Source organism: Camelus ferus, chromosome 12 (genome assembly GCF_009834535.1).
Source record: "Camelus ferus isolate YT-003-E chromosome 12, BCGSAC_Cfer_1.0, whole genome shotgun sequence".
Taxonomy (NCBI): domain Eukaryota; kingdom Metazoa; phylum Chordata; class Mammalia; order Artiodactyla; family Camelidae; genus Camelus; species Camelus ferus.
In genome coordinates this window covers 14,574,673-14,600,563 of record NC_045707.1, presented here as the reverse complement: position 1 = coordinate 14,600,563, position 25,891 = coordinate 14,574,673, and the positions used below count along the sequence as shown (strand labels likewise).

Genomic DNA, 25,891 nt, shown 5'->3' with positions numbered 1-25,891 from the left:
CTTTCCCCTTCTTTGCCCTCTATCCACAGTCTATCTTGTCCTCCTGCAAACATCCTGCTCAATACGGACTGAAGTTTCTGTCGTTGAGAATGGAGTGATCCATAAACCTGGAAAAGAGATGGGGTCTCAGATTCAGCCAGGTTAGGCTGGGGGTTGGGGGAAGGAGTGGTGTCCTTAAACCTAGCTCCCAAGACTGCCTCAGGGCAGGATGGGCAGGGGTAGTGAGGAAGGCAGGCTCCTGCCAGTGGGTGGTGGTTAGAGGGATGGGGAGGTGGCGATGGAGGGAAGCCTCTCACAAGAAGGGAGCAGATACTTGTGTTTGTTCAGAAGACATATCCATGAGGTGAAAAGCAAAGACACAGGCAAGTCTTTAGCTCCTTTTTATGCCAACACTGCCCAGATTCTGGGGCCAGTTTTCCCTGGTAAGACCGACACCTCTGTCTAATTCCCAACTCTGGATAGAAATAAAACGGTCTCCAAGGATTTAAGGGAGGGATATCTCCCCACCCTCACCCCTCCCGGCCTAACCTGGTCATTGGGCTTTTAATGAGGCAGTGGCGGGGGCTCCGGATCCACGTCATGGCTTCCTCTGGGTGCACTCCTGGACTGTGGGACCACCAGAAGCTGAAGTTCTGAGCATCAGTCAGAGGGACTCTGAAGACCTGGTTGGGGACTGAATGGTTGGGAGAAGGGCAGGTTATCCAATTTCTTAGAGTTCTCTGCTACCTTTTGTGCCTCAGGGCATCACGAGCCCAGCCTAGCAACTTGGCCTGACCAGGTGCTGAGAAGTCCTGGAAATTTGGTCATCACACCCAGCTTCACTTCCGGATTCCAGCCTCTCACACCCTTCGTGGTCAGTTGAATCAGTCTTTGCTCTTCCTGCTTCCACTGTAAGCCCATCTCCAAGAGAGCTTTCCCCAAGTGCTAAGGTGGTGGAAAAATAATTGGTCAGCCCACTTGGAAAATGTGCAAGATGGGTCTGCTGGTTCCTTTTTTTTTTCCCTTTGTTCATTCCAAGTAATTCTTTGAAATTTAGCAATGATACTACCTTGATATCTTTACATATTGCTAATATATACCATTTATCAAGTACCTGTTATGTTCTAAATGTTGTTTTAGGTGTTTTTAAAATTTTGAAATAATATCACTTGACTTACCTAGTTTTTTTTGTATTTTCACTCTATTTATTTGGATAAATCTAAATATATCAGTGTATAAAATTTGTATATTTTTAAAACTTAGAATTATGGCCTAATATTCTGTCTATATAGTCTTTATAATCATTATTTTTTAAAAATCCCTGATACACCATTGAATAGATGTTACATTTTTGACTTGGCTGTTTTCCTATTAATTGATAATAAGCTTTTAAAAAAAAGTTTTGCTGTTAGAAATAACAGCTACTCTTCACGCCTATCTTTTTAAATTTCTGAAAGTATTTTAGTTTTTTTTAATTAAACTTGAATTTTGAGATAATTACACGTTCATATATAGTTGTAAGAAACGATACACAGAGATCCTGTGTACCCTTTACCCACGTCCCCCCAGCCCCGACCATGGTAATATCTTGCAAAACTATAGTACCATATCACAACCAGGGTATTCACATGTTGATAAGGTTTTGTCGGTTTATCACCATAGGATCCTAGAGTTGCCCTTTTATAGTCACATACCCCTCCCTCTACCCCTTGGTAATCAACAACGTGCTCTTCATTTCTATAATTTTGTCATCTTAAGAATGTTATGTAAATGGCATCATACAGTATATGATCTTTTGGGGACTGGCTTTCTTCACATAGCATAATTCCCTGGAGAGTCCTACAAGTATTTGCCTTATCAGTAGGCTGTCCTAAATGCTTTTTAAAATGTATGTTTTCTCTAACTTTAACAGCAATGCTAGAGTATTATTGCAGTTTTCATTTGGTTCAGAGAGGTTAAGTGGTGAAAGGAATTTGCCCAAGGTCACACAACTTGTTTGGAGTTTAAACTCAGTTCAAATTCCAAAACTTTGATCCTTACAATTCTGTAAGATTGGTGGAGTAGGCATTTTCTGTTTTTTTTTTTTTTTTAAATGAATGAGGAAGCAGTTTAATAAAGGGTAAGTGACTACCACCCAAGGTGAGACACTTAAAAGAGGCAGAACTAGGACTCACCCCTGGATCTTCTGTTTCTAAGTCTGATTCAGATATTTTATCTTACCTACCCTACTATTCAAGTCTCCTTTCTCTCAGTCTCTTCTTGGCTTTTCCCCCTGCCCCCAAAACCATGCCCCACCACATCCCACCATTCTCTGGGAACTCAGACACATCTTTTCTGCCCCATAGCATGGTGCCTAATTCAACATACTTACATGTCTTTAACGACACCTTCCGTACAGCTTCGTGGTACCTTGTGTGGCTATTCTGGTGCACAGAATAATTCCCATCTTCTGAGATAATAGGGGGAAGCCTCGTGGGCACTGATTCCTTCTGGTCTGAAATGAGAGCAGACTTCCTCTGAGTACTTAGCAAATGGGGTTGACTTTCTGAGTCTGTAGACTCCATGCCAACCAGGTCATGGCAGGCATCTCTCCAAGACACTCACATCAGATTCTCGGGATCTCAGGAGCCAAATCAAAATGCCTGTGACAGAGGAGAGGGAGGAAGAAGCCAGTGATCACAAGACCTCCCTCTCTGCTCTCTTGCTTCTCCCTGGCTCCTGGGTTTTGAGTGACCTGCTGGAATCAGGATATTGACAAATACTTCTGGTTAGTGCAGGTGAAAAAGGCCCCTTATCTGGGTGGAGATGCCTTTCCTGGGGTTGGCATACTTGCAGAGCTTCAGTTGCTTTAATAGGGGAAATTATGTTTAAGCTAAATCTTGGAGGATAAGAAGGAATTCGTGGGACATAGAAGTGTCAGGAAGAGCATTTCAGGCAGCGACATATCAAGTGTGTTAGAAGTTTAGAGAGGTCTCAGTTTGCTATTGATTTAGAGCCTGACTAGTGCTGGGTTAAGTGGAGAGGGACAGGGCCTGGGGCTGGCAAGGCTATAGAGTAGGGCAGGTTAAGATCCCCAGGCTCTCTTGTAGCCAGGACAAGGGCAAAGAGTTTTTGGCTAGGCCAACCAACACATCTTCCGATTTTAATCACAGATGAAGTTGCAAAGAAGCAGGGATCATGTCAAGTCTTCTTCTGTTGATGGAAGTTGGGGCAGTGAAGCTGCATCGTGTTTCTAGCAGCAGTTTCCAGGGCCCAGTGTCCTTGGTGCCAGCAGTGCCCACCACAGCACTGAGTGCAGCAGTGTCTATGCCCGACCAGGTATATACATTTAAAAAATCTATTCACGTGTGGATAGACATTTGTATTGCTTCTGTGTCTTGGCTACTGTGAGTAATGCTGTAATGAATATTAGAGTGCAGATGTCTCTGAGATCATGATTTCAATTCCTTTGGGTATATATCCAGAAGTGGGATTGCTGGATCACATGGTAGTTCTATTTTAATTTTTTGAGAAATCTCTATACTGTTTTCTATAGTGGCTGTATACATTTACATTACCGGCAGTGCACGTGGGTTCCCTTTTCTCCTTGCCAGTGCTTATTATCTTTTTTTTTTTTGATAAGAGCCACTTTAGCAGATAAGAGGTGATATCTCATGATGGTTTTAATTTGCATTTCCCTGATGATTAGTAATATTGAGCATCTCTTCATGTACCTGTTGGGCATTTGTGTTTCTTCACTGGAGAAATGTCTCTTCAGATCCTCTGCCCATTTTTTAATTAGATTTTTTTTTTTTTTTTTGCTACTGAGGTATAGGAATTCCTTATATATTTTGGATATTAACCCTTTATCAAATATATGGCTCGCAAATATTTTCTCCCATGCTGTAGGCTGCCTTTTCATTTTGTTGATTACCTTTGTTGCGCAGAAGCTTTTCAGTTTGATGTAATCCCACCAATATTCTTTCAATAAATTCATGTTCTGCTTAAATAGGCTCGATTTGGCTTGCATCTCAGAGTCCTGAGCTTGACAGGAACTGGATCAAAGTTTGCCATGCTCTCTGGAAGTTGTTGAGATTGTGGGGCTCACCTCTGGTGGATGGTGGGGATGCCCCTCTGTTCTGAAGCTCTTTCCCAGCTCCTGCTTTTCTCCTTCATCCTGGCTTGGCCCCACACATTCATCGTCTCTGTCCCTCCCCCATCCCTTTTGTACTCCAGTGGAAATCTCCTTTAACATTCTCTGTCTGAGATAATCACACCACCAGAGTGGGGCACTATGTGAATCCCTTCCATCCACAGTTGAGGACTTGGAGGGGGGAAGCCTGGGCCAAACCAGGGGTTGGATTTGTACTTCATCGCAGGTTATAGCAATAAGGGGCCAGTCCCTAGAAGCAGTGTCATTTGAGTTTGGTCATTTGACTTTGGGCTAGGTGAGGGTGGCAGAGCGTCCATGGCCAAGTAAATGTGGACTGAGGGGAAAGACAAAGAGCGTGTTCCTAGTGGGCAGTGGGACCTGGACTGCAAGTAATGTTGGTCTGGGTGCAGGTGACAGTGGGAACTCTACCTGGTCCTGAGGCCTCAGATTGATTGTTCTTAAGGGTACAGCAGGTGATGCTGTCTATTACCTCCCTTTTGGAGTAGTAGGCTCCCAGCCTCCCAGCTTGGGTTATTGGGTGCTTAGAGGTGTGCTGAACAATGTCACCCACTTGGAAGTCTTCCTCTTGAGTCAAGCACCAGTTGGCATATTCCTCTGATCAGTTTTTGGCAAGCTGGAAGATATTTTTGGTAACTTGTGGCTTCCCCAAGCTGCCAGTTTTTGGAAGCCACCTTTGGAAGGGATGCAATGAACTCTTTATAAGCAAACTCCACTGCGGCAAGGTAGATGAATCCATCATTTTGTTGGTAGATGGTATAACAGAGGTTCTTCATCCGCCCAATTAATACGATGCTCCATACGGTTTTTTGTGGTAAACAGACATGAAGGGCCCTGACGGCTTTTTCTAGAACTGGGCCATAAGTTAGGAGTTACCGTAAGACCACATTTAATGCCTTGAATGGACCATGAAGGACATCTGGGGTAATATAAAGTACTTGCATGGGTCTTCCACTTATCCAAATTAATGTTGCAGATTTCTCAGTATTACAGGCTTCCCAGGGCCACTGGGGTGGTCGCAAAAGCTTAGTTTTCCACTACTTTGCCCATTGCCTCTGTTAGTTGGAACTGGGGCTGCTTTGCCATGATGTTTTCAGGTTGAAGAATTTTTAGGATGGGTCTACCTCAGTGGCTCCCAGAATTCTGACTTTCAGGTCAGGGTATTTGCCTGTCTGTTCCAGAGTGTTAGTACATAGTGGTGATAATATCTAACAGACATTGCTTGCAGTTGTCTTAAAGTTGGTGTCGCTGCATGCAGAGTAATACCACCCTGACTGGAGATTCATGCAAGATTAGTTTGAGAGACAATGTGATATTATATGTAAGATATGACTCCTGCCTAAGAGGTCATATCAGATGCGGGGCATTAATCCCTTGAAGTTGGCTGGAGCATTAACGTAGATTGGAATTGGCTAAAGTATGTTTGGAAGGCTACCTTGCTCTTACCGTTTTCCCTGATTTAAGGAAATTGTCAGTGATTTGGGAGGAAGTGGAAAGGAGCATGGGAACCAGACCCAATCTCCAGGGCACATTTTACGTATAGGGGCAGTTCCTTTGCCTCTGTGTCCAAAAATATCTTCCTCAAAGTGGTCACTTGTTCAGCATTCTGAACACAGGGGAAGTAGACAGGGCACAAGATAACAGAGAGGCGTAGTGCTGGTTGCAGACTGCTGATGTGAAATGCATGACATGGATCTTCCAGAGATAGCAACAGTAAGAAGAGCTAACGTGTCAGTGAATGTGTTCAGCACAACTATAAAAGGTAGGTACTCTTATCATCTTATTTTTTAAATGGAGAAACAGAAGCCCAGAGAAGTTTAGTAATTTGTCCAGCCAAGTTCACATGAACTAGCATATGGCAGAGACATGAGTTTAACCTAAGCAGTTTGGCTCCTGAGCCCATGCTCTTAACCACGACACTAAACAAGCTCTTGAAGTTGTCTAATCAGGGCTTTCCAGAAAGAGCAAGGACTAAGGAAAACCATGAACTGATAGAACTAGCCTCTTTGAGGGCTCCGCCGTGTACAGGTCAATGGGGACCCCGTCAAGGGTGTCTGCTCACTCTGGAGAAGCCTTGAGTTGGGAGGGGGACATGATGATATTACCTGCCTCCCTGAGCTCCACTTGAAACGTGGAATAGTATTTCCTATGTCAAGCATCGGGGGAGCAGAGAGAACTGGAACCTGGTGGGCCACTCTGCAGTGGATTGGACCAGTCCCAGTGGGGAAAGCCAGTGGGGAAAAGCCAAGCCCCTGTGGAAAAAGTGGGACCTCTGCTGTAGGACAGACACAGTCAGCCACCTTGGAGGTGCCCTCTCCCTGGGCGTTGGCAGACTGTGGCTATGAGGAGCTTGAATACCTTCTTCCCTCCAGTTTCAGGTGGATGGGGATGATGGTCTGTAGCAGCTACGAGACGTATGGGTGTTTCCAAAAGACATGCCTGTAACTTCAGTAGATTTATCCATTTAGAAAGGCAGAGGGGCTCAGCGGCTTTGGCCAGTTCGCTCTTGGCTGAACTGTGCCATTCGTGCTCCTGTTTGAAAAGCCAGAACTACAGTGCCCTCTACTGGAGTCTAAGAATGGCATCTCTAGCTGTCTCCTAACAGGCAGTGACCAAACAGGCAGCTAGAGGAGGTCAGGAGAAATAAGAGATTGAGCAGAGAACATTCCAGTCAGCGTGCTCAGCTTTTACCAAAGATTTGAGATTTACCTTTTCTTTGAAGAGATTCGTTTGAAAGTAAGAGCAACTCTGAGGACTCGTTAGTGAATTTCCTGGGGAAGAGGAACGATAAAGGAGGCAGTGGAGGAAGATGAAGTGAGGTCCTTTGGATGTGCGGAGCTTGGAGGTCATTGTGTCTGTGGCTGGAGGGCAGTCACCAGAGAGTCTGGCAGGGAGAGGTCATTTGTTTCAAGTCAAGAACAAGCATGATCACTCTATACCCACTCCCATCCATTTGCCGCTGAGACTTCCCAGTGGGCAATGTGGAGTGTAGATTTGTGTTAGGAGGATGTCTAGCTTGACCTAGGGCTTTCATATGACAAGGCAAGGGAGTTATCTCAGCAAAGGGCCAGATAGGGAGAATTTTTCTAAAATTCTAAGACACCCCTGGACCAAGAGGAGTGTCCGGGTATGAAGTTAACAGTAGATGGTCTCGTAGTAACTTATGGTGAAAAAGAGTATGGAAACAAATACATGTATGTTCATGTATGACAGGCATTATGCTGTACACCAGAAATTGACACATTGTAAACTGACTATACTTCAATAGGAAAAAATATATATGTTTATATAGAGAGAGTAGATGAGAGAACAGGGTTCAAAGCAAGGGGTGAGACAGATTCAGCAAAGGAAAAGACAGATATATGGCCATGTTCCCCTGGGAAGGACAGAGAAGAGGAAGCTTAGCACCCAAGGTGAATGAACTCCGGAAGCTGGGCTGAACCTGTAGCAGCAACTGTAGTATTAGGATCAGGAAACGTGAGTCTTGGGTGGGGCAGGAGTGCTGATTGGTAGACATGGGGGTTCTGGTCACTGGTCAGGGATGCTCTTCTGTGGGCAGCTGCAATTGACCAGGCTTTCAGGGCCTGAATGAAGACTTCTTTGAAGCCAGCTGGCATTTTTTTTTTGCTTCTCAAGGAAACTTGTGGTTAAAAATATTGCTTTCCAGGTACTGCATCCTGGCAAACATGTCTTGAGTAGTGGACCAAGATATTCCAGTCAGAGGAAAGGTATATATTCCATATGGAAATAGTAACTTACTCATTATGGTTTATAACTTCCAGTCATCTCTTTTATAGTTTTATGTGCTAGATCTTAGGTATATTACAAATATTATCTTTAATCTCTATATTGGATCTATAAGGAAGGCTTATTGTGTTCATTTACAGTTGAGGAAACTGAGGCACGCTGAATCTGCTTAGTGTGAGTTAGCTCCCCGAATCTGAACAATTTTGAATACCTGATAAGACTGAGTTTCTGAAGTTGAGGAGAGACCAAAGTATGCTCTCCACACCCTGGTTTCCTCTTTGGTCTTTCTATTTTGGTTCTTTATCAGGAGGAAAATAAAGGAGGCAGAGACTGGCAGAGTATTTAGTTACCTATGTTGACTCACCTCTGAGCGTTTTCATTGTGACTGTAATAAGGAAAGCTTGTGTGGGCCTTCACATCTTCTAGCAGAAAAAAACAGTCTTTCTTCAAAGAAAAATTGTGAGTGACTTAAAAATATCACTAGAGTATGTGTTAAGAATGAAAAGTGTTAATATTAATAGGTTCATTTTTATGGTTGCTGTTAAAGCCTTCACTGAAAGGCCAGGTAAGAGTGTGGCTGATCTGAGCAAGGAGAACAGGTTGAAGTGCTATTATGGGTGGACAGAAAAGGGTCAAGACCCTAGAGTGAATGTATTAACAGCGTGAGATCAGCCAGAAAGAGAGCAAGGTTCAGAAAATCATTCTGAAGACAAGTGTGGATTACAAATCAAAGAGTCCTGCAAGATCATTTGGGTTGTGGAACTAAGGATGAGCATAGAGTCAGGAACTGTGTGTTCCTTGAATTAATGGATGTAGAAACTGGGAATAGAAAGACGGGGGTAAGCAAGGTAGATGGTTGTCGGCTTGCTAGGAGCCAAACAGTATGCTATATTTTATCCATACATACGTTACCCAACCAGTTCTGAGGTAACAGAAAGGTATGAGGCAAGTTCCCCCTCATGGTGGTCCACAGGTCCAAGCCTCTGCCAGCTGACCTTATATTGCAAGCAACCTCAGCAGCACTGGGATTCAGAACCATGCTGAGCTGCACTTTCCTGTTGATACGTTAAATAAGATGAATGCTAAGAGCTTACCATTTAATTTAGCAACATCACTATGGATATGAGCATTGGTAACTATCTAGTGGAGCTGTGGGGGCAAGAGCCTAATTGGTGTGGGTTCAAGAGAGACTGGCAGGATATTTGAAGACATCAAGACCAGACAAGTCTTTTGAGAAATTTTTCTCTATGGTGAGGAGGGAGGGGAGTGGGCAGGGAAATAGGAAATGTAGAGCTTTAAGATGGAAGAAATTATAGCATGTATGTATGCAGATTGGAATGGTCAGAGATGGAAAAATTGATGCAATGCAGTGTGAAGAATATTGCAGTAGTGTCCTTGAACAGGCAAAAAGATGAGATCTGACGCACAAGTGGAGGGGTTGGTATGAGTAAGCGCGTAGACCATTGATTCATTATAGGGCGATACACATGGACACAGGCGCAGGTAGGTGGATAGATACGGTTTGTGAGAGGTTATAGAATTATGTTCCAATTTCTTCTGTTTTCACTGTGACATAGAAGGCAAGTCATCTGAGAGTGAGGATAGGACAGGACGTGTTGGAGGTCTGAGGAAAGAGGAGGTATGAGGAGGCCTCCAGGAGAGTGAGAGAATGCACAGAACAAGATGGAGCCTGACTTCTGGGCCGCCACAAAGGCCCACTGGAGTTTAGTGATCATGAATTTAAAGTAAGGCCAATCAGCATGGTTGTTTTTTTTTTCTCTTGTCAATGAGTAGAAACCACTTTTTCCAGGAGTTTGGTATAATCAGGGCTGAGAAGGGGAGAGGATGGTGGAGAAAGAAATGGTGACGATAGCTTAAGGGCACCATGTGGTCAAGAGAGGGTTCTTTTTCTTTTTCTTTTTCTTTTTTCCAGATGGCAGAGATCACAGCACTTCTATATACTTACAGAAATGATCTGTGAAGAGGGGGGAAAAAACCTGAAGGAGTAGGGATAATCTCAGGAGCAAAATCTTTCAGGTGAGAGGGAATGAGATTCAGTACACAAATGGAATCAGTTCATTCATTTGTACCAGAGGGAAAGTATAGATGCCGTGGAATATTAGATGTGATGATGGAAAGTCTCTTTTGACTGCTTCTATTTTCTTAGTTAAATGAGGAGCAAGAAAATTATCAGCTCAGAGTGAGGATGGGAGAAGGGATTTTAGAGGTTTGAGGAGAGAGAGGATGTGAAATAGTTGTCTTGAGGAGTGGGGGAGTGGCTAGGAGACTATCATAGGATTGTCAGGAAGTCCCAAGTGCTCACTTAAATTTGTGGTTATGGTACTGATCATTCTAGGAAGACTAAATGTCCTAGGAGGAGAGCCAAATACACGTACCTCTGTCTTGACAGGTTTCTCTGGAGCTCAACACTCCAACTTCCTGGAATTTCATAGCCTTGTATTTTGCTTCCAGAGTCAGCCTATGGGCCCCAGGGCTTGGCCATGCTGGCCCAGCCTTCAGCTCTGGGGCAGCTCAACTGGCTTCTAGGGAATACTAGGAATAGAATATAATAACTGTTAAGTGGAATTTTCATGTGGAAGTCTGAATGACATGGTTGGAGCCAAACTTGGCAGAGGGTAGCCAAGTTTCCTGAATGTCTTTGTGGAAAAGGTAGTTATACCAGAAATATTGTTTAAGATTTATTTTATTATAAACTCATGGATGGTGGGCAGAATGCATAGATATTTCAGGGTGTGCACAATTAAAATGGCTTGTCAGAAATCGGAGATTTCAAGCTGGGATGCAGTGAAAGCAGTCTGATCAATGTGGGAGTTGGAGGTGCTTTGCTCCAGTTTTGGCCTTGAACTGCTTTTAGATTTTGAAGTTTGCTCTTAGGAGGACAAAGCTCTCTCCTCAGCTCTACACATGGCTGGCTCATTCTCATTCTTCACAGTGTTGCTCAAACATTACCTCCTTGATTACTGTCTAAAGTGGGCCTCTTTGAGCTACTCTCCATCATGAGATCTGCAAACTCAGTTGCGTGTAAGAGCCAGGCAGATAATGTTTACGAGTAAAACAAACTGAGTAAGAAATCTGTCCCATCTAAAGGGGCAGCTGTACTTTGCTCTGGCTGTTTGTGGTCATGTAGGGATTTAGGCCAGTGTAGCCAGTTCTAATTTTTTAAAGAGAAATCAGAAATGTGGGTTTTACATGAAGTCTCCTGATTTTTAAATGTTGGTCCAAATTTTTAAGATAGCACTCTGTAGGCTGAGTCTGGCCCTCTGGCCTGCAGTTTATAACTTCTGATCTATTGCACCAACTCTCCCACCCTTATTTCCTTCCCAGCACTTGTTGTAATCTGTGAATATCTTGTTTATTTATCAACTTGTTTATTGTCTGTGTTAGTCGCTGTTGTATTCCCAGTGCCTAACATAGTGCCTGGTACAATTAGTTCCCAGTAAATAAATATCTGATGTTGGATGAGAAGGGGAGTCTGGATTGGTGCCTTACCTGGGAACTTTCTATGTATTATGAATATTATTATATATATGAATTATAAATACAAATATATGCATGTATGTGTGTATTTATAAGACACACATCTATATATGGCAAATATTTTCTCAGTTTTTTCTTGCCTTTTAACTTTATTATGTCTTTTGATACTCAATTTATAATTTTTTATTTAGGAAAAATTATCATTTTTCTTTTAGGCTTCTGGCCCTTATGTCCTATGAGAAAGGTTTTCCAGAACCACCCTAGGATTGTAAAAATACTGTTTTCCTCTAATATTTCTATAGTTTTGTTTTATGTATTTAGCTTTTTAATCCAGCTAGAATTTTTGTGTGTGATATGAGGTGGGATTCTTTATGCTAATGAATATCCTTTTATTGTTAATTTACAAAGCATTTTCTAAAAATATCAAATTTAACTTCTATTGAGATAGTTGTATACATCTTTTTGACATATAGGTGTGATGTGTCATTTTAATCTGTTCCTTAATATTAAATCATCATTGTATTTCTGGAATAAATCCTACTTGATAACGGATGATTGTCTTTAATATATTCTTGAATTTGACCTGTTAGTGAGATTTGTCCATTTACTGGTCAATGAATTCCTTTTGTACTATATTCTGTATGATGTTTTATGTTATCAGTTTTGTATTATTATTGTAAAGTTAATTATTTTCATTGTGTTTGCTTGTTAGAATGGAGTTATCTGTGTCTTAAAATTTTGACATACAATATTAATTGACTTACAATATTATGTTAGTTTCATTTGGGTGATATTTCACTACAGGGAATTCTAAGCATCTAAACTGGAAAGGGATCTCACCTTTATTCCTCCCTCTTTTCAAAATTGTCTGACCCCATAGGCTTTTTTCCATGCAATTGTTTAACAACTTTCATTTTTCTCTTGTGATTATTGATTTAATAAGGGTTTATACTTACTTATTTTAAATCTGTCTTGTAATCCAAACATTTAGCAAAAAAGAAAAATCTTTTTGCTTTCTTGATGATGTCCTTTGAAGCACAAAGCTTTTAAATTTTGATGAAATTCAATTTATCTATCTTTCATTCTGTCACTTATAATTCTGGTGTCATTTCTTAGAAACCATTGCCATTGTCTGGTCTAAGGTTATGAAGATTTTTCTCCTAAGAGTTGTAAAGTTTTAGCTCTTACATTTATGTCTATGATCCATTTTGAGTTAATTTTTGTATATGGTGTGTTGTGGGGTTCAATTTCATACTTTCACATGTGAATATATCCAGTTTTTGTAGTACCATTTGTTGAAAAGACTGTTCTTTCTTTCCCACTGAATTGTCTTGGCACGCCTGTTGAAAATCAATTGACCATAAATGTAAAAGTTTATTTCTGGACTCTCAGTTCTATTCCGCTGATCTATATGGCAATCCTTATGCCAGTATCACATTGTCTTGCTTTGTAGATTTGTAGAAGATTTGAAATTGGGAAGTATGTCCTCCAACATTGTTATTCTTCAAAGATTGCTTTGGTTATTTTGGGTCCCATGCATTTCCATATGAATTTTAGGATATCTTGTCAATTTCTGCCAGGAACCATTATCTTTGGGTGATATTTCTTTCTTTTTTTTTTTTTAATACTTGACAAACAATATTAAGTTAGTTTCATTTGGGTGATATTTCACTACAAGGAATTCTAACCATCTAAACTGTGTCTGGAAAGGGATCCCACCTTTATTCCTCCCCTGCATCCTAACTACATACTAAATTTAGTAAACATTCAGGAATCTCCAACTTTGTCCAGGACAAGGTTACCTAAGTTTTTATCAGTAATTCTTTAAGATGCTCTATTTTCTTGATTTATTTTAGACTATTAAATGTAAATAGCTTAATGTTATACATAGTAGAGGCTCTTCTAAAGAAGCTCCCTTGAAAAGCTTGCTAGATTAATTAATGTTCTCCATTTTCTCTGAAAAACATATTAAAAGATGCTTGCAACACTCCAGTTGCAGCCAAGAGCTATTCTCTAGCATACCTGCATACTTCTGCTCCCACAAATTAAATTATATGCATACCGAGAGTCACCTGGGGTTTTTTTCTCCAAACAATTCATGCCAATTTTACTTGTGATTGCAATTTTGCAATTTAATGAAATATTATTTAAACTAATGGAATATGTGTTTTTAAAAAAAGCAGTGGTTTGTATAAAAACTAAGTTGACTGTTTTGGAAAAAATAAAACTTTAAAAGTTACACTTTGAGTTAAAATGGATGTGAGTTAGAAGATTACCATTTTGCAACAATCATAGAAATAACTGAACCATTAGTAGATGCTAAAACTAGTAAGTGAAAGTCTGATGAGGAATAGGGTATTTACATTTTTTCCAAATATATTCCTGGAAATTATTACTAATTACAAAACAAAAATAGTAATTTGACAGTGAAGAAAACTGGCAAACACCACCTTATTCAAATGGTCAAACTTAACATCACCAATAATGGGACAAAATGACATCACAAGTCATCTGGTGTGACATACTGAAGACATAATGTTGCTTATTCCTCCCCAAAACATTTAAACCTAATCTAATCATGAGAAACATCAGACAAACCCAAATTAAGGAAAATTCTATAAAATGTTGTGCCTGTACTGTTAAAAAAAGTCAATGTCATGAAACAAAGGAGGAGAGGAATTGTTCCAGATTAAAGAAAACTAAGAGGCATGCCAACTAAATGATACTTCATTGTATTCCAGAAGGAAAAAATTTGTTCTAAAGGACATTAATAGGACAATTGGCAAAATTGGAATACAGACTATAGATAATTAGGTAATAGTATTGTATAAGTGTTAAAATTGCTGTTTGATACCTATACTGTGGGTTATTATCTTAAAAAATGTTCTTATTCTTAGGAAAAACAAACTAAAATATTTAGGGGTAAAGGATATAATAGGAACAACTTATTTTCATAGCTGAGGAAAAATACGTATCTACATATATAGAGATATATAAATATATAAATGATATACATAAATACATGGGGAGAGAGCAAGCAAATGTGGCCAGATATTAACAACTGGCTAATTTGGATAAAGACATAGGGAATTTCTTTGTACCAGTCTTAACTTTTCTATAATTTTGAAATTACATCACCAAGTTTTAAAAATGATTAATTGACCATATAACGTTATTTCCTTTCCCTCCTAAATGTGCTAAAATGACATAAAAATAATAATGGCATTAACCTTTAAGGGTAAAGAGAGAGAGCAAGGATATAATAGTAAGATGACATATTTCAGTGGAAATATCTTCTCAAAAATGGAAAGTGGATAGAGGGTTGGTAACTAATTTATCAGAATAGGAAAAATTTTTAACTTAAGTTTCTGCAGTGGAGGATACATCTAGAATTGAGCTAATTCATTTGAGAGGCTCAAACCTTAGAAGGTAACAGGTACCACAGAAGATGGGAGTAAAGAATAGGTCTGAGAACAAGAAGGTGGTCACTGAAACTGTCCACAAAGCATGTGGCACAACCAGGCAAACTACCATGCCCCAACAAGAAAAGAAAATATCTCTCTGTCCAGCAATCTCACTTCTGGCTGTATATCCAAAGGCAATGAAAGCAAGATCTTGAAGAGATATCCTCACTGTTCTGTTTGTTGCAGCATTATTCACAATAGGCAAGATATGGACACCTAAGTGTCTATCAATGGATGAACGGATAAAGAAGATGTGGTATTATATACAATGGAATATCATTCAGTCATGAGAAAGAAGGAAATGCTGCCATTTGCAACAACATGGATGAACCTTGAGGGCAATATGCTAAGCAAGAGAAGTCAGATGGAAAAAGACAAATACTGTATAATCTCACTTATATGTGGAATCTAAAAAAGTGGAACTCAGAAACAGCATAGAATGGTGGTTGGGGCTGGGGTCGGGAGGAATGAGATGTTGGCCAAAAGGTACAAACTTCCAGTTAGAAGATGAAGTTCTGGAGATCTAATGTACAGCATGGTGATTATAGGTAATTATACTGTATAATATACTTGAAAGGTACTAAGAGAGTAGATCTTAAATGTTCTTACCACAAAAAAAGAAATGGTAATTATGTGACATGATGGAGGTGTCAGAGCTAATGCTATGGTGGTTATCATTTTGTAAGTGTATCAAATCAACATATCACACACCTTAAACTTATGCAATGTTATATGTCAATTATATATCTATAAAACTGGGGAAAGAAAGAAAGACTTCTTTGGAGGGACTGTATCTAGGAGGTACTGCACTCCTAGACAGGATTTACGGTGTGGGCTGGCATATAAAGCAGGACCAAACTCCTGTCTTGGTCCCAGTATGCTAGCAGACAAGCATATAACCAGTCCCCAGAGAAGAAATTATAGTTTTTGTCTGGAGAAAATGTAGAGATTCAGAGGAAAGCTCCTGGTGAAGTCCACAATGGATAACTACTCCTCCCTAGGCTTCTAGTCAGTTTTTTAGTTCCTCACTCTTAAATTATAAGGGAGAGCCAAAGACCAACAGGTATTTGACAACAGCTATCAATGAAAGAAAAACACAGACTAAAATAAACTCATAGGAAAAAAGGGTCCAGAGGGAAAAAAGCTAATGCAGGAAACAACAGAATTTCAAATAAAGTATAATACCCCTGAAGAAAAAAGAGAAGATCTGGAAAAGGAAAACCAGAAGACTAAAAATGGCCCTTGGAAATTAAAAATACAGTAAGCAAAATAAAATGGTGTGATACAAAGGTGTGGGGTCCACCGTATGTCCACAGCTTCTTTCTTATTACTCCTCCCCTTGAGTGTGGGTTGGATTTAGTGATTCTCTCCTAATAAACAGAATAAGGTGGAAGTGACAGTCACTTCTGAGAGTAGGTCATAAAAAGGCATTGTGGTTTCCTTCCTCCTTTCTCTCTCTCTCTCTGATCACTTTGCTCTGAGGAAAGTTAGCTGCCATGTGAGAACACTCAAGCAGCTGAAGGGGAGGCCTATCTGGTGAGAAACTGAGGTGTCTTGTCAATGGCCAGAGAGGAACCTAGGCCTCCAGCCATCAGATGACTGCAGCCCCTGCTGACATCCTCTCTGCAACCACGAGAGAAACCCCAGCCAGAACCCCCAGCCAAACTGCTCCTGGATTCCTGATTCACAGAAACTATAAGGTAATACATGTTTGTTGTTTTAAGCATCTATGTTTTAGGGTAATTTGTTACATAGATAATTAACACAGAAGGTTGGAAGATAAAATTGAGGAATCTTCCAAAGAGTAAACTTTGCAAAACCCAAAGAAAATATAGGAGAAGATTAGTAAGTTGGTGGATCAGTTCAGGAGGTTTTAGAGCTGACACATGGAAGTTCCATAAAGAGAGGAGAGAGAAAATAGAGAATAAATTAACAAAGAAATAATAAAGGAAAATTTGTTAGAAATGAAAAGTGTTGATTTCCAGATTGAAAAAAGACTCATGGAATGTCTATCACAGTCAGTGAAAAAGGACCTACAGCAAGTTCCAACATTATGAAATTTCAGAACATTAGGGAACAAAAAGAAAACCAAAAGTTTCTGGAGAGAAATGCACAAAAGAATACAACTGGAAGTTAGAGGACAATAAAGGCATTCCTTAAAATTCTCCGAAAATGATTTTCAACCTAGAATTCCACATCTAGAAAAACTGACAATCAAGTGTGAGGGTAGAATAAACCATTCTGCACTCAAAAATATACCTCCTACACAATCTCATAAAACTATTCAAGGAATAGGAGAAAGGGAGAGTAAATCCAGAAAGAAAACATGGGATCCAAGAAACAGGGAATAAAACCTTGGAGAGAAGCAAAAGCAAGTTTCAGAACAAGAGCTGTCATGCACCAAGAGTAGGAGAAGGCAGAGAGTATGAGAAGGAGAAAGGCAGTTTGGGAAAAAAGGAATCGATAGATTATTTGTTGTGTTTTGAGTGACTGGAAAAAATATCATTGGGCTAATGACAGAGCTGTTGAAGTCTTTGGGGGAAAAAGTAATAGTGGTTACACGGAAAACCAAACAAATGAAAACAATGGTGGCAATTCTTAACTCCAGGAATAAACAAAAAATTGAACAAAAAAGGAAAAGTTATCATAGTGACATTATTTGACTTAATAGTGAACAATTTTTATGTACTTGTAAGACGATATGACTATAAATTGAAACTTGTATTAGAGTTCTATTGCTACATCCCAAATGATCACAAATTTAGTGCCTTAAAATGATATCCACTTACTGTTTTACAGTTCTATAAGTCAGAAGTCTGACAGTCTCTGCTTATCTCACAAGGCTGAAATCAAGGTGTCTGGGCTGGGGTCTTATCTGGAGACTCTAGAGAAGAATCCAATCTCAGGTTCATTCAGGTAATTGGCAGAATTCAGTTTCTTGTGGTGAAAGAACTGATGCCTTGCTGTCAGCTGGGACACTCTCAACTCCTAAATGCTACCCACATTTCCTGGCATGCAGCCCCACTCCATCTTCAAAGCCAGCAATGATGTGTCAAATCCAGCACATGCTTCCAATCTCTGAATTCCGTTTTTTTTTTTTTTTCGTTGTTGTTGCTGCTAGCTGGAAAAGACACTCTACTTTTAAAAGGCCTGTGTGATTAGATTAGACCCATTCAGATAATCTCCTTTTTTCCATATAAAGTAACAATCACCAGAGTGTTATCCATCATATTCAGAGTTTCCACCCACACTCAAAGGGGATGAGATTATATAAGGGGAGGGTTCACTGAGGGTCATTCTCAGAATTTTGCTAACCACAAACCTAAAACGGTGATACAAACTAGGGAGAGGGGAAGCACAGGCTGTAGTATAAGAAAGCTAAATTCTCAACTGTCATAACAGGAAGGCAATATATAATAACCCCAAGTGGAACAAGAGAAATTTGTAGGTTAGGCCAAGTGTGTTTCTCTGAGAGAGGGCGAAGGGCTCCTTATTTGGAGACAATAGCATCCCCATTGCACAGTGCTGGGACCCAGCTGGGTGGGGACAAGCAGAGGAGGGCTGGTGTAGGGCTGTTAAGGGATTTCTAGGATCCACCAGTGGGACTCTTTGTACAAATCTTACCTGAAAGCTGAACATGTGCAACAGAGCTTCTTTGATGGAATTAGAAAGAGAACAGGGAGTGCCCAGTGGAGGCCTATACAAGATCAGTCCTTCTCAATCTTAACTTCGTGCTTTATACTTTCCCAGTTATCCCCTCCCCTTACCTATCACTTATTCACTCATTCATTCACACCTTACAAATATATTTATTAAACCTCTACTATGAGGTACTGCTAAGCATTGTAGATACAATACAGATCTGATATCTACTCACTGCTGACTAAAAAGCCTTCAATGGCTGTTTATAAAGTTCAAGGGTTAGCATGCCTAACAGTATCCTCAATTATCTAGAACCTGCCTAGATTCCATGGCCTGCTTCCCAGGACCTGTCTTCTCTACCCTTTATTTGTACCCAAGTTCTTGGAGTTCACTTAATATGGCTCTTCCTCTCAATTCCGTTCCTTTGTCTGTGCTATATTCCCTTCTCATCCACTTGATCAACTGCAATCATCCATTAATGCTCAGTTCTGGAAGCATTTCCTGTGTGAAGTCTTCTCTAAAGGAGTCCCCTATTCTCATTTCAAATCTAATAGTGTTAGGTACTTTCTCTTTTGTGTTTCCACAGCATTCCACATTTAACTGAATCGTACACCACACAGCAAATTTTTGTTTCCATGCTTATCTTCATCCAGTCGTCAGCCACTTTATGGCAGAGAGAGGTCTTACCAATCCATCTTTGTAGCCCTGGTCACCAACATAAAACCTTACACATAGTTGGTGCTTAATAGATGTTGACTAAATGAGCAAATGAATAAGAATAGATTTATTCAGCTGAACAAACTGGGTATCCTAATGAGCATATTAAATGACAGGAGAGGGAGGCTAAATGGATACTTTCTCTACTCTAATTTTAACTAGTATAATTGTTAATCTTGGGGGATAAAACTCTAATCCAAGGTAGGAAAAGAAATGGCTAAGAAGTGGCCCCTCTAACCCTTTATTCTATATTTCCCTTACTTGTTTCTTCAGTTATGTCCATCTTCTTGTTCCGAATGGAATTTTGATATCCCAGTAGATATAAGTTGAAGAAGGCCATCTGACGTCCTCCCTGTCCTCTTCTGGAATGAACAGGCTGGAGCACTGGACTCTGTTTGGTAACCATGGTAATGTCCTGAAGAACTACTATGACTGACACTCCCTTTGTCTGAGGAGGCACAGGATTTATGGGTCACAGAGGAGCTGGAGTGGGAGTGGGGCTAAATAACTTCAGAAAAAAATGGAGGAGCCACATGCCAGTTACTCTTTTTCTTGCCTCAGTCCTATTTATACTCTAAGCTTCAGAAGGCAATGTGTGCAGAGAACACTGATCTGGGCCCAAATCTTAGTTTTGTCATATTCTAGGTGTCTGACTTTGAATTGATCATGCTTCAGTTTTTTAATTAGAAACAAAAGAGGTTATGATATCTATTGCATAGAACTATGAGAATTAAATATTGTATGCAATTTTCCTCAGTATAGTGTCCTGCATATAATGGAACCTTAACAAACAGTATTTGAATCTGAATATGGTACTTCCAAAGAATCCTTAAGTTATTTCAAGCAATGTGTGCTGAGCAAGTTCATACTGACTTTTGAGAACTACTTGCTAAATTTTCAGGAATTCTGCAAGCTGGTTGTTAAGCCATTATTATTATTATTACAGGTAATTTACAGATTGTCTAAACTTAATAAATTAAAATTGAATAAATTAGATTAAAATATAGTGAATATTAAAAACTCATCTCTTCCTAATTACTACATTTTACTATTATCTATGCTTATGAGGTTATTTAAATCTACGTATCTAGATGTTCTGTTGTTTTCATTCTTTTTCCTCTTTGCTTTTCCATTTGGGAAGTTTCTATTGACATATCTTCAAATTGATTCTTTCCTTGGTCATTTCCATTGTACTGATAAGCCATTCTTCATTTCTGTTAGTCTTTTTGACTTCTAGCCTTTCCTTTTCTTAGTTTTCATCTCTCTGCTTATGTTTTTCATTTATTCTTATGTATTGTCCACTTTTTCCATTAGAGTCCTTAGCATATTAATCATAGTTATTTTAAATTCCCAGTTCTAATGCTTGCTTTGTCTCTTCATTTTTTGCCTTCTAGCATGCCTTGTAATTTTTTTGTAGAAAGTCAGATATGATATATTGGGTAAAATGAACTAAGGTTTTATATTTATCTGGCTGGGAGTTAGTCTATTTCCTGATTGCTATAGTTGTGGGTGTCAGAGGCCAAAATTTCCCCTGATGTCCTTGTCTTTGTCTCCTCTGTTGTCTCTGGGTATCCCTAGAGATACTTTCTTAAATAGAGTTTCAGTTTGTAGTTCTTTCAGTTGTAACCACAGGTTATTATATAGCAGCCCTACTGATGTGTTGGGGGAGGGGAAGTGTTCTGTAATTCTACTAAGTCTCAGTCTTTTAGTGAGCCTGTGTCCCTGGACTGTGACCATCACAGATGCTTCTTGTCTTTTTTTTCCCCCTTAGATGAAACAGGAAGGCTACAGGAAGCTGGAGTTGGTCATTTTCCTTCTCCCACATTGGTTAGGCTCTGTTAAATAGCTTCCCTTGAGGGCAGGGCTTTGAACTGAATGCTCTGGTGCATTTCAAAATGGCTACTTTCCCCCTCTCCTTGCTAACAGAGGGAATTTTTCTCCAGTCTTCATAGTAAGACCTGTGGGGCTCCTAGAGGTAAAACTCATGAAAATGTGGGGGAACCCTTAAGCTGGGCCCACAGGAGTTTTAAAAAAATCTATCTAGTTCATATTCAGTCTCCAGCAATTAGTCAACTGCTCTTTAAATATTCCTATCAGTTGCTGGTTCCAGGAGTAGTTTTTGCTCCTAGTAAGCCATGATTCTCTGTTCTGCCTGTTCTGATTTTGCCTGTCTTGCTAGTTTTTGTGCTAGAGGTTTGCCCTGTCATCTCAATTCTCTGATGGATCTAAGAAGGGTTATTGATTTTCATTTTGTTCAGCTTTTTTGTTGTTTTGAGAACAGGACTGATGACTTCCAAGCTCTTTACATGTCAGACTGGAAACCAGAAGTACATGTCTATTGTATTTGCACGGGAGAATTACTATTTGATGGTGTGTTCATCTCTCCCCAATTTCATGATCATTGATGTCACACTGGTGGTGTGAAACTGGCCATGATGGGAAAATTTAAACTACAGTAACTGGAAAACACTACAAAGCCTTAATTTATTTGTTTTGTTGACTGTCAAGACTTAAGAAAGTGATTAAGAAAATGTTAATAATGTAAATTAAGTTTAAAAGTGTATCATATCTGTAGCTATTACACTGTCAAAAGCACAAAAAAATTGAAATATTTCCAGTATTAAAAAACTATTAGCAATTTAGCAGATGTTGCTCAAGTCACTGACAAGTGAAGTTCCAACATAAGTCTCATTGTTTCGCTTTCATCTTATTAATGAAATGAAAATATCAACCAGCAGTCAAAGCTATGCAGGCATCTCTCATTTTATTGCACTTTGCTTTCTTGTGCTATGTAGATATTGTGTTTTTCACAAATTGAACGTTTGTGACAACCCTGCACTGAGCAAGCGTATTGGCGCCATTTTCCCAATAGCATTTGTTCACTTTGTGTGTCTGTGTCACATTTTGGAGATTCTCACAATATTTCTAACTTTTTCACTATTATTATGTTATAGTGATCTGTGATCAGTGATCTTTGATGCTAGGCGATTATTGCAAAAAGATTACAACTCACTGAAGGCTAAGATGGTGGTTAGCATTTTTAAGTAACAAACCACTTTTTAATTAAGGTATGTATATTGTTTTTTAGATATAAAGCTATTGCATACTTAATAGACTACAGTAAACATAACTTTTATATGCACCGGGAAGCCAAGATATTCATGTGACTTACTTTATTGCAATGTTCACTTTATTGTGGTAGTCTGGAACTGAACCTACAGTTATTTCTGAGGCACCTGTACTTGTTTGACAAATGCCATCATAGGTTAGTTCTTGATTCGAGTCTGGCAAAATTCAATGAATATATTCTGTGAGAATCAGTTGGCTGTAAGAAATTTACAATAAAGGAAATCGTTTATTTTAGTTTTTATAAATTGTGTGCTACACATTTTTTATATCAGTAAATTTTACCATAAATGTACGTAAATATACACATCAATGATAGCTGGGATAGTTATGAACAGCACATCATCTTTTTGTATTTTAATTTGGAGATTATGTGAATCTTGTGGAGAAATTGTTTTAAAATGGTAAATGGTAATAATGTGTGATGTAACTGAAATATGACATTCATAAGCATGACGCAAAATAAGATCAAACCATGATATAGTATAATCCTGTACCCAGAATGAGTAGCCTTATAGATATGATTTACAGGAAACAAAGTCCTATTTAAATTAAAAAAAAAAAAGGAGGAAAATTCCTCTGGCTTAAGATTTTGTCAATTGTTCTTTAAGGGCAGTGTATCTGAAGACTACCATTATTTTGACAATGAGCATGTATTGAACACCTACCATGTGCCAGATGGTGTTCTGTCAGGATGACATTTAAGATCACATAGCTAGTTAAAAGAATAACTGGGAATTTTTAGGACATTATACTAAGTGAAATAATCCAGTCACAGAAATACAAATACTGTATGATTCCATTTATATGAAATATCTAAAGTAGTCAAGCTCAAAGAAACAGAAAGTAGAATGGGAGTTGTCAGGACTGGGGGGAAGGAGAAATGGGGAGTCGTTCAGTGGGTATAGAGTTTCAGTCTGCAAAAAGAAAAAGCTGTAGATACCTATTACATAACAATGTAGATATAGCTGATACAAATGAACTGTACACTTAGAAATGGTTAAGATAGTTAAAAAAAAGAATAGTTTGGGAGGGTATATAGCTCAGTGGTAGAGTGTGCACTTGGCATGCATGAGGTCCTAGGTTCAATCTCCAGTACCTCTGTTAAAAAAATAAAAAATAAGTAAACCTAATTACCCTCCAACACCCCCCCCTCAAAAAAAAGAATAGCTGGGATTGGAAACCAGGCCTGACTCAAAAACTCATGTTTGGCAATTATGTTATCACTGCTGACTATTTTCAAATAATTTCATCTTCAGTCAAAGAATATTTCCTTTCTGTGATTTACATAGGTTTCCCTCTTCTGTATGGCAAGGTAGCAAGCCATTGGGTAGCAGTTGCATTGCTGAAGCCTGACAAATATCAGACTTTCTTCTTAGAATGCTGGTACACTCAGCCAGAACAGCAAATTCAAAATGGAGTCATCAGTCCAAAGGATTAAGCGGAGAACCAAACACAGGTCAGAGAAATAGGCAAGAGGGATCTGGGAGAAATAATTTTGACTGTTTAAAAGGCAAAATTCAAGATAACATAACTGAAAAAGCACTTATTCTATTAAAAGAAGGAAGTCTGTAATGGAAGAAGTTTGAAATCATTCTTTTTTTTAATGTTATAACATTTAATGTTATTTTTTTTTAATGTTACAATTTTTTTCCTCCATTTTTCCAGAGTAAAATGGAGCTATTGCTAACTGTAGGCAGTAAATGGCAGAAGAGGGCCTGGAATGGAAGGAAATACTTCTGAGAATGAATCAGAATCTGAGTGGGAGCAGCAGTGACTACAAATGACAAAACTCAAAATATTTACTGTAAAAGACAAAGAATTTTAACATTGTTGCAGAAAAATGTGTTGCAGAAAAATGTGTTACAGCTCAGTTGTGACAGCAATCTATATCCAGGCGAGACACCAAACAACACTCAGAGAGTTGGAGAACTCAGGTTTATTACATCAGCCTACCCAGAAGACGTAACGCTCCAAGAACTGGATCCCGTCTGTAGGTTTACACAGGCCTTTATAGGCTGCCAGTTTTACACTCTGCAACATCATATGCAAATAAAGTATAACAGAAGTTAACCAACCAGGAACAAGCTTTGTAGAAATAGACCAATCAGGAGTGAGAGAACTAACCAATCAGAAGTGAGCTCCATGCAAATGAAGTACTACAAGTGGACCAATCAGAAGTTAGGGAAGTGGGCCAATCAGAAGTGAGACTAATAACCAATCTGGAGTGAAGGAACTAACCAATCAGAAGTGAGCTCAGGGAACCAATAGAATTTTAGGGGTAAGTAAGCCATTTCAGAGGCAAAAAGTGAGAGAGAGGCTCTGGGCCAGAGAACCAGATGGTGCCAGCAGGAGAGTAGTGGCCCTGCTGGGGGGTCCTGCCCATGTTTTTATGGGGCTTCCCGCCTCAACATTACCCAAATTTAGTCAAGATAACTTGCGTGTTCCAGAAAAGCAAGAATACAGTCGCTAGAGTGGGAGAACCAAGAGAATTAGACTTGATTTTAAAACCTACACTTGTAAGTGGTGTAGTGTAGGACAAACTACCTAACCTCCCCAAGCCTCAGTTTCTTTATCATAGGGAGCTGTGAGCATTTGTTGACATTTATTGACTACTAGGGCCAGGACTGTACTAGGTATGTGCTAGGGATACAAAAATGAACACGGTATTGTCCTTGCCCTCAACTTCAATATTAATATAATAAATATTATGATACAAACTACTGAATGTTTTCTATGTGCCACGTATTACTATAAATGCTTTTAACGTACTAAATCTTCATTTAGCCCTCTTCTGAACCTAAAACGTATCTACTGTAATCATTTACAGTCATAGAAGAGGCACCGAGAAATTAAGTATCTTGCCTACGATCAAACAGCCATCCCAGTTAGAGCTGGGACACATGCTGTCACAGGGCAAGAACTTACAAATTTGTGCATACGCAGTACGGCAGTGGAACTTTCCACACGGAAGGAGCAGTTTTTGTTCTCCCGTTCGCAAAATAGGGATTAAAATATTACTTCTTGGGGGTTGTACCGATTAAATGAAATATCATACTTAATAATCAGTATTGTGCTGAATACTAAATTATCAATATTAACTTCCTTTTATTTAGGTTGCATCACCGTGGCGAAGCGTTAAGAGTGTTTTCAAGGCTTTAGCTTTTCAAATGGGTAATTTATACCGTTACCAACAACGTAAGAGCCTTTCAGTTGCTTTAGGTTATGATATGATAGATAAATGTCTCCAATTACTTTTTTCCGTTCTTAGTCTCACCTACTTTCTCTCTCAAGTATTCCATCTCCCCCATTTCATACCGCCACCGCCACCACAAGCGAAGTTCTCCGCGGAACCGCGGAGCGGCGCGTGGGCGGCCGTCTCCTGCCGCTACAGCCGTTACCCCGCCCTCTCGCGCAGGGCGCGAACGCTCAACCCAGTTCTCGCGAGAGGAGACTTTTTTTTTTTTCAAACGAGAACTTGTAACCCCGCCTCACCTCTCAAGGGTCATAAGATTAGCGCCTGCGTCCTAGACCCAAGATCTTTCCTGGTCGCCTACTGGCTATTAAC

The 25,891-nt window shown here is 39.5% G+C and overlaps 1 protein-coding gene and 2 long non-coding RNA genes across 3 annotated transcripts; 2 read left to right on the top strand and 1 right to left on the bottom strand.

Moving 5' to 3' along the window:
- Window positions 1-58: 58 nt before the first annotated feature.
- Window positions 59-25,777, bottom strand: TEX49 (testis expressed 49). The gene is made up of 4 exons (XM_014553233.2): window positions 25,601-25,777; window positions 2,351-2,473; window positions 529-673; window positions 59-107 (listed from the first exon to the last, which is right to left on the bottom strand). Exons 1-4 carry the CDS (start codon window positions 25,632-25,634, stop codon window positions 59-61), a joined length of 351 nt encoding a protein of 116 aa, XP_014408719.2. The 5' UTR covers window positions 25,635-25,777.
- Window positions 3,866-22,197, top strand: LOC116667579. Its single transcript, XR_004324463.1, has 3 exons — window positions 3,866-16,538; window positions 17,638-17,754; window positions 19,471-22,197. It is a non-coding gene; the product is annotated as an uncharacterized LOC116667579 (long non-coding RNA).
- LOC116667580 lies at window positions 22,204-25,024 on the top strand. The gene is made up of 3 exons (XR_004324464.1): window positions 22,204-22,265; window positions 23,616-23,782; window positions 23,992-25,024. It is a non-coding gene; the product is annotated as an uncharacterized LOC116667580 (long non-coding RNA).
- Window positions 25,778-25,891: the final 114 nt, after the last annotated feature.

Bases quoted from the DNA above. Each gene is read 5' to 3' on its own strand.
- TEX49 (XM_014553233.2), bottom strand. From the start codon at position 25,634: ATGGGGGAGATGGAATACTTGAGAGAGAAAGTAG. The intron at 2,474-25,600 runs GTGAGACTAAGA...CTCTCATTTCAG, and splicing joins ATACTTGAGAGAGAAAGTAG to ACCAGAAGGAATCAGTGCCC. The intron at 108-528 runs GTTAGGCCGGGA...TCTCTTTTCCAG, and splicing joins ATTAAAAGCCCAATGACCAG to GTTTATGGATCACTCCATTC.